The following is an 8909-nucleotide window of genomic DNA, read 5'->3' on the forward strand; positions in this document are numbered from 1 at the left end:
ATTGTATTATAGTAGGCTATAAATACTTGTAATCATTATTGATAATAAACACAAGAGAACAATTAATCTCTATTCCTTCTTTACTAATTCAGCATCTCTCTCTCTCTCTCTTTGTTCCTCACGTTCGATCTCTATTGAACTATCAAAGTGATAGTTATCACATGGTATAAGAGCCAGATTTTTTTTTTTAACAATAACTTACCTTTTTCTCTTATTTCACCATGACTACTGATGCTGGTTCTAACTACACTCCTGGTACTCCACCAAACTCTTCTGCTATGTTTGGTATTCACCATTCTGATTCACCTACCACCATTCTGATTACCCCTCTGTTAAGTGGAGATAACTATGCCTCCTGGTCTCGAGGGATGAAAATGGCTTTACGAGCAAAAGATAAGCTCGACTTTGTTGACGGTTCTATTCAAAAACCAACAACTCCCATTGACTTACATGCATGGGAGAGATGTAATGACCTTGTATCAAGCTGGCTCGTCAACTCAGTCAATCCCGACATCCGTCAGTCTATTCTTTACGATGAATCTGCTGTAGAAATATGGCAAAATCTTTATGAAAGATGTCATCAAACAAACGCGCCAAAGATTTTTCAACTTAAGCGCGCTATTTCCACCTTGAAACAGGAAGGTTCGGATGTCTCAACTTACTTTACTCTTCTCAAATCACATCAGGATGAGCTTCAATCTCTCCTTGCCATTGAACCGTGTTTATGTTGTCACGGAAAAGCTCTTATTGATCGATCCAATCAAGATCGAGCTATGGAGTTCCTTCAAGGACTCCATGATCCATTTGCCGCTATTCGGAGTCAAATACTCCTGATGGATCCTTTTCCATCGGTCCTCAAAATTCATAGCATGGTCAAGCAGGAGGAGATTCAACAAAACTTAACGAACTCGGATCTCGCAAGCTCGGAAGCCGCCACTCTTGCTGTCAGACAACAGTCCTCAGGCGAACGGTTTGATCGATTCGGTCGTCCAGACCGAATCCGACCAAAGCGAACCCGACCCTACTGTGACAACTGACATCAGCATGGTCACCTCCAGGCCACGTATTATAAATTACATGGCTACCCGCCATGTCAGCGTCCAACGCAGCTAGCCGGTTCGGTAGTTAGCGGTTCGAATTCTGAACCATCACAACAGGGGGCGCCTTCAGCGACTTCCATGACCCAAGAGCAATACCATCACCTTGTTCGTTAATATGAACAAGGCAATGCTGCTGGAGGCACCTCGTTTATGGGCATCACTGACCCGTTAGTCAACCTCGCAGGTATTTCTTCTTATTCATTACCATGGGTCATCGACTCGGGCGCTGCTAAGAATATTTGTGCGACCCTATCATCTTTTTCTTCATATACTAAAGCACCTACACATTACTATGTTCGATTACCGGACGAATCCCGTTCTCATGTCCTTCACATTGGATCCGTCCCGTTTAGTTTCCTTCTACTTAATGTATTACATATACCATCGTTTAAGTTCAATCTTATTTCCGTTTCTGAAGTTACCAAATCTCTTGATTGTAGTGTTACATTTGACTTTAAATCTTGTATCTTTCAGGACCCGTTAACAACAAGGACGATTGGACTTAGTGATCCTCATGACGGACTCTACTTCTATCGCACGGAACCTAGGATACTTTTTACTTTGTCTAATACTTTTAGTAATTTCATATTATGGCACTGGCGTCTTGGACATCCATCTTTAGATCGTTTTAATTTTATTATTTCTAAAAATCCATGTATTAAGAGTGGATTCATGAATAAAATTCCGTGTGATGTTTATCCGATCTCTAAACAACCGCGTCTCTCTTTTTCTTCTAGTACTTCGGGTTCATCTCGACCCTTTGAATTATTTCATGTAGATTTATGGGGACCATTTAATATTACTTCAAATTCTGGTTGTCGATATTTCATCACCATAGTTGATGATTACTCGAGATGTACTTGGGTTTATTTATTACATTCTAAATCGGAAACCTTTACTATTCTTTCCAATTTTGTCAACTACACAATCACTCAATTTCGTTTTAATATTTCAAACGTTTATTCCGGTAATGGTGAGTCTCTTTTCCCCAATTACAAACAATACGCTCCGGCAATGGTTCGGAATTTCTTTCTCGTGAACTCCAACTATTATTTCACAACAAAGGAATCGTTCGCCAACGAAGTTCCGTCTACACACCTCAACAAAATGGTGTGGTAGAACGCAAAAACCGCCATATACTTGATGTGGCTAGGGCGCTACGTTTTCAAGCCCACTTACCTCTCAAATTTTGGGGGGAATGCGTTCTTACGCCCGTATACTTAATTAACAAAATTCCGGCACCCATTCTTAAAGGGAAATCCCCTCATGAAGTCCTTCTCGGTTCTCCGCCGTCCCTTGACCATCTTAGGGTGTTCGGTTGTTTATGCTATGCGCATAACACGAATATTCGACACAAATTCGATCCTCGCGCTTCACGTGGAATTTTTATCGGTTATCCTAATGGACAAAAGGGATATCGTATCTATGACTTGACTAGCCATAAGATTTTTACCTCACGTAACGTCACTTTCCAAGAAGATCGGTTCCCGATGCAATAATTTGATCGACCGATCTCATCACCGTCATCCCCTTTCCTGTCCATTCAGGACGATGGTTCATTCGACTACTCTACTGTCCACGAGATCAGTCCTCTGCCGGCACCGCGGTCTCCTAGCCTACTGGGCTCTGATCAGCCCACTGCACCGATGTCACTTCCTGAAGGCAACCCCTCGGTTACTTCACAAAGGGAGCCCCTAACAACTCCACGTCCATCTCTGGACCATTCTGCCTCCCTGGAAAATATGACAGGCACCTCCATTTCTACTACCTCTAGAGGCACTCCTCCCTCTACAAACACTTCGGCTTCTGCGGACACACCTGCTGGCCTTGATCTTAAAGGCACCCTTGGGCTTCCAAGTACTCCTGTTACTATAGACCATCCTAACATTCCGAGCACTCCTGCAGACCCTCCTCCTACAGACACTCCTGGTAACATCACCTTCGATAAATTGGATGATTCTATGACAAGTCCACCAGTTCGCCATCGCCGACCTCCGGCTCATCTCGCAGATTACGACTGTAACAACATTTCCCTGCCTTTTTCGAATTCAAAATCAGATACCCCTTATCCTCTCACTGATTTTTTGTCCGTCGACTCTTTTTTCCCTTCTCACAAAATTTTCTTAACATCGGTTCTCTCTCATTCCGAACCAACCTCTTTCACTCAGGCCATGACCTCACCTCATTAGAGAGAAGCAATGGCTACTGAGATTAAAGCTCTCGAATCCTATAAAACTTGGACTCTTACTCATCTTCCAACTGGTAAGAAACCCATTGGCTGTAAATGGGTCTATAAAATCAAATTCCGAGCTGATGGGTCCATTGAACGCTACAAAGCTCGTCTGGTCACAAAGGGGTACACTCAAGTCGAAGGTCTTGACTATAATGACCTTTTGCTCCCCTCGCAAAATTAGTCACCGTCCGAGTACTTCTTTCCATCGCAGCTGTCAAAGGTTGGTCCCTTAATCAACTCGATGTCAATAATGCTTTCCTCCAGGGAGACCTGGATGAAGAAGTGTTCATGAAACTGCCACCTAAATTTTCTCCTAAGGGAGAGACAAGGGTATGTCGACTTAACAAGTCCCTTTACGGACTCAAACAAGCATCCCGTCAATGGTTTTCCAAATTTTCATCCGTTCTCCTCAAACGTGGTTTTGTTCAGTCACTCTCTGACTACTCAGTTTTCCCTTATCACAAATCCTCCACCTCCTTAGATGTTCTGGTTTACGTTGACGATATCATCATTACTGGCAATAACGATGCTGCCATATCTTCTCTCAAGAAATTTCTACACTCAGCATTCTCCCTCAAAGATCTTGGCCGCCTTCAATACTTTTTGGGTATTGAGGTCTCCCGATCCTCCAAGGGAATATTTCTCTGTCAACGGTAATATATTGTCGACATCCTCAAAGATTCTGGCCTCACGACCTCCAAGATTTCTCCATTTCCCATGGATCAGAAATCGAAGCTTGGTCCTACCGACGGTTATCCACTCCAAGATCCTTCGGTGTATCGTCGCCTTAGTGGTCGTCTTATTTACCTAACAGTTACTCGTCCTGATATCACATATGCTGTAAATAGTCTTAGTCAGTTCATGCAGGACCCACGCTCCGCTCACTTAGATGCCGCTTACCGCCTCCTTCGCTACCTTAAAGGCTCTATAGGGAAAGGAAATCTTTTGTCTTCCTCTAGCAAGTTACTTATTTCAGGGTTTTGTGACTCTGATTGGGCTGGATGCCCGACAACCTGTCGTTCTACTACGGGCTATGTGATGCTTGGTTCAAGTCCGCTTCCTTGGAAATCTAAAAAGCAGCACACGATTGCCTGATCTTCTGCAGAGGCCGAATATCGGGCTCTCGCCACTCTCGCTTGTGAGCTTCAATGGCTCAAATCACTTAATCTTGATATTGGCATTAATCATTCATCTCCTATGCCAGTACATTGTGAAAATCAAGCTGCAATTCACATTGCAGAAAATCCAGTTTTCCATGAACGAACCAAACATATAGAAATTGATTGCCACTTGGTTCGTGAGAAAATTAAAGGCAAATTGATTTCTCCGCAATTCACTCCCTCATCGGAACAACTCGCAGACATCTTTACGAAGCCACTTGGTGCGGACGCCTTCCGATATACTATTGGCAAGTTGGGCCTCATTAGCATTCCGGCTCCAACTTGAGGGGGAGTGTTAGAGTAATGGATATGGATCGGCCACCCGATCCATACGCCACACACGACCGACCCGGTCGGATCAAGGAAACCGGCCCCACCGGTTCCACCATGTAGAAGGTTCCAGAAGATCAACTGTATTTTAGATTAATATCTTAGATAGACATCACTTGTATGTAATCTTTATCCAAAGATTTACCCTGATTGTATTATAGTAGGCTATAAATACTTGTAATCATTATTGATAATAAACACAAGAGAATAATTAATCTCTATTCCTTCTTTACTAATTCAGCATCTCTCTCTCTTTGTTCCCCACGTTCGATCTCTATCGAACTATCAAAGTGATAGTTCTCACATTATGAAATAGAAGAATTTATTATTTTCGTTGTTTTGTTAAAATATTGGCGTTAAAATTAAAACTGTTAAAAAGTTAGTAGTGTTAAGTGTTAACACGATTAGAACTTGATTGGTCAACGCAAGTCCATACTAAACCTAATGGATTTCTAAACTGGCTAAAGAGGCAAATGAGTTTAACGTGAGTAAGAATAACTTAGATCGATTAAGATCTGTCAATATTTTTATTGATTCAGTTTTGGTTGAGACAAAAATAATTGGCAAATAATCCAGTACCTAACTTTGGAGGACGAGTTCTCCCGAGCTCATATCAAACCCTAGTCTTATTCTTACCTTACTTCGTCGTGGTACCGTACACTATACATTTTGTTTGACTTTATAAAATATCCAATATTTTGTCAAATGATACATTTCTAATTGGTACAAAAACAAACCTTGTCTTTCAATATGGCATATTTAGATTGTTGTAGGGTAGTTCTCTAATTCTCACACGGTTATCTACCGACTGTTGTAAAACTTAAAATGTGTTTGACTAACAACTTTGATTTTTGAACATAAGTAAAAATCGCTTCTGCGTGGTGGCAAAGTAAGTGAAAAAAGTAAACTCCAACTAAGAATTTATTTTTTGCATTTTGTAACGGTTAAAAAGACGTCTTTATCCCTCACGTTATATTACAATGACCAATATAAACAATAACTAAAAACAAAACCTTAATTGATTGATAAATACAAAAAAAATTACAGCCGTGACAGACTTCCCGGACCCTCTCTCGGGTGAATCCCGGCCGGGCTGGGAAGTCTACTGTTTTCCAAAAAATTATGACTTTAACGAAGATTCTTTGTCAATCATCCTTCACCTAAACCTTTTCCGTACATTCTTCGCATTTCTCCTACTCCACTAATCATGGAAACACCAAACTTCATGATGAAACGTGACCCCTTTCTCAATAATTCTTAATTGTGTATAGTTTATGTTTCGATACAAAGTGATCATATATCTTAGAATTAATATAAAATGCTAACATTAATTTAAATACTTTAAGGTCAAAATATACAATTATTAATATTTATTGTACTTGGAATTAGTATCAAAACAAAAATCATTCACTTAGATTTAAAAGAAAACAAACGATATAACACTTACAGTTGATATCATGTACTAAGTGATTATCACTAAGTAGTAGCACTTCTAATGCTAAAAAATTCAAACACCCTTTAAGTACTTTGGACAATGAAAAAGGAGTTCTTGAAGAATTGCTAATTTTATTGCAGAAAGAAGAAAATCATGATTTTCCTATTTTTTCTAAAAAAATATTTTATAAATTGAGCACATGAAAAACCACCCTTTTTAGAGTGAAGGAAATCTTATCCCCTAAAATTTTGATTTGTTTTCGACAAAAACGTAAACATTATAAATAAATGAATTTGTGATATCTTTTACCCAATATTCAGACTTTCAAATTAAACGGTTGGCGTATCTAGGGGTATGAAATTAAACGGTTGGCGTATCTACAATTAATAAGTAATATTTAAATAGATTTTGTTCTTAACAGAAAGAAAATCCTTGACGTTTAGTAAAATATTATCATAGTTACGAATTATGACACGATCTAAAGTCGAATCTGTTCCACATTAAATTATTAATATTCGAATCTCTCCCGCATTAAAATATAAAAAAATCTCTAAATAGATAGATTGCTTAATCTCTATTAGATAATTAGCTAACCCAAATTATTATTTCTCTTAGCACTACTTTTTTTGGGTGTTTGATTTTTATTTGATGACTGTCATATCTAGGGGTTTAGATAGTAGTTTCTCCAAATTATTTTCATTTTTGTTTCTACTTGTAACATCTAAATAGGTCACACAAAAAATGTTACTGAACATATTAGTAGTAGGGATATGAAATTATGAATGAAGGCTATGCATTATGCTACCCTCTTTTACAATATATACAAAATTATTCCACAACTTGAATCTTTCCACTTAAACAATTGGGTTTCTGTTTTAAACTGAACTTGTTTGGGTAATTTTTATTATTTTTCTATAGGAAAATTCAAACATAGATTGTTACTATAGCAAAGAAATCAAACCCCTTAATTGTAAATAATCTTGTGAATTATTTTCAGGTTAAAATTAAGAACAAAATTAAATGATTAGATGAATCAGATGAATTTAACTTAATTCTAAAAACAATGTCTTATTCTAACCAGAAAAATTAATTAAGGACTTATCATGTTAGGTCAATCTTTCCTTTTATTTCATAACCTATCTCCCTTTATAACCCAACCATCTCAATACCATTTCTTCTCACAAGCCTGGTGGGCCTCTCTCTCTCTCTCTCTCTCTCTCTCTCTGTCTCTCTCTCACTAGGAAGTGTTAACTCTCTCTTTCTCTCTCTCTCTCTCTCTCTCTCTCTCTCACTAGGAAGTGTTAACTCTTTCTCTCTCTCTCTCTCTCTCACTAGGAAGTGTTAACTCTTTCTCTCTCTCTCTCTCTCTCTCTCTCTCTCACTAGGAAGGGTTAACTCTTTCTCTCTCTAACCTCTGTTCATCTCTGCAACTCCACTAATTCAAAGAAGGAGACAAAAGCCGACACTATTAAAACCTGCAAATTTTCCCTTTTTCCAGTTCTCGTTTTCATCCAAAACCCAGATCGGATTTTCATTTTTAAGCAACCCCATCTTCCAATTCCATTCAATTTCTCCTCTGTCTGTCTCTAAAACTTTTTTCCTTCTCTCGTAATCATGTGGTTATCGTGGAGAAGAAGATCACCTGGAAAAGTCCATACTTTATCCAGAAAAAATTTCTCTTGTTCATCATTCAAAGACATTGAAAATCTCTGTGAAAAAGAACATGATCATCAACCTCATTCAAAAAAACCCTCAATTTTCCATCGTGTTCGATTTGCTACATCGAAACTCCGTTCATGGTCATTTCCATCCTCAAATCAAGCTACAATCAACTTATCAGAACCATTAATTTCCTCCCCAGAATCAGAAAAACGTATAGTAATCTACTATACAAGTCTTCGAATCGTTCGAAAAACTTACGAAGATTGTAAAACTGTTAGAGCAATTTTTAGGGGACTTAGAGTATCAACAGATGAAAGAGATCTAGCAATGGATTCAGGAATTTTGAAAGAACTAAAAGGGATCTTAGGGAAGAAGAAAGAGCTACCATTACCAAGGGTATTCATAGGAGGAAGGTACTATGGTGGGGTAGAAGAAATCAAACAACTTAATGAAACAGGGGAATTGAAGAAAATCATTGAAGGGTTTCCATTAGTTGAATCTGGGGTTTGTGATGGATGTGGTGGATTTCGATTTGTTCTTTGTGATCAATGTGATGGAAGCCATAAATGTTATACAGATAAGAGCAGAGATTTTCAAAGTTGTTTGTATTGTAATGAGAATGGTCTCATCAGGTGCCCTTCTTGTTATTCTGTGCCCCATTGATACAACAATCAAAACCCATGAGTGGAAAGAATGTTTTTTTTTTTCATTTTTTTTCATTCTCTTCCTCTTGGCTTTGGTTATCACATTAATGTAATAGTGGATCTTTTTTTCTTTTAAAGTTTATTTTCAATTATAAGTATCCAGTAAGAGTAAAGGTGTTTATCGGTCTGGTCTGGTTTGGCCTCAGCCGCAACGTACAAAATATGGGTACTTACAATTATAAATAAAATTTATCGTTTTGGTCTGGCTGGTTTTGAGAGTGTATTTTTCGTTGAATTTGAATGGATCATAGAAACCTAACTATACGATGATTATTGAAAACTAAA

At 38.4% G+C, this 8909-nt stretch overlaps 2 protein-coding genes across 2 annotated transcripts; both read left to right on the plus strand.

The window, feature by feature from the left end:
- Positions 1-221: 221 nt before the first annotated feature.
- LOC147549957 (uncharacterized) lies at positions 222-1037 on the plus strand. Its single transcript, XM_086668403.1, has one exon. The coding sequence runs from the start codon at positions 222-224 to the stop codon at positions 1035-1037; it is 816 nt and encodes a 271-aa protein (XP_086524529.1).
- Positions 1038-7742: 6705 nt separating this feature from the next.
- Positions 7743-8701, plus strand: LOC147549958 (uncharacterized protein At5g39865-like). Its single transcript, XM_086669556.1, has one exon. It carries the CDS (start codon positions 7873-7875, stop codon positions 8581-8583), a length of 711 nt encoding a protein of 236 aa, XP_086525682.1. The 5' UTR covers positions 7743-7872; the 3' UTR covers positions 8584-8701.
- The last annotated feature ends 208 nt before the right edge of the window (positions 8702-8909 follow it).

This window comes from Eschscholzia californica, unplaced genomic scaffold (assembly GCF_041429995.1).
Source record: "Eschscholzia californica isolate CP2 unplaced genomic scaffold, dmEscCali1.0.p SCAF_3, whole genome shotgun sequence".
NCBI lineage: Eukaryota > Viridiplantae > Streptophyta > Magnoliopsida > Ranunculales > Papaveraceae > Eschscholzia > Eschscholzia californica.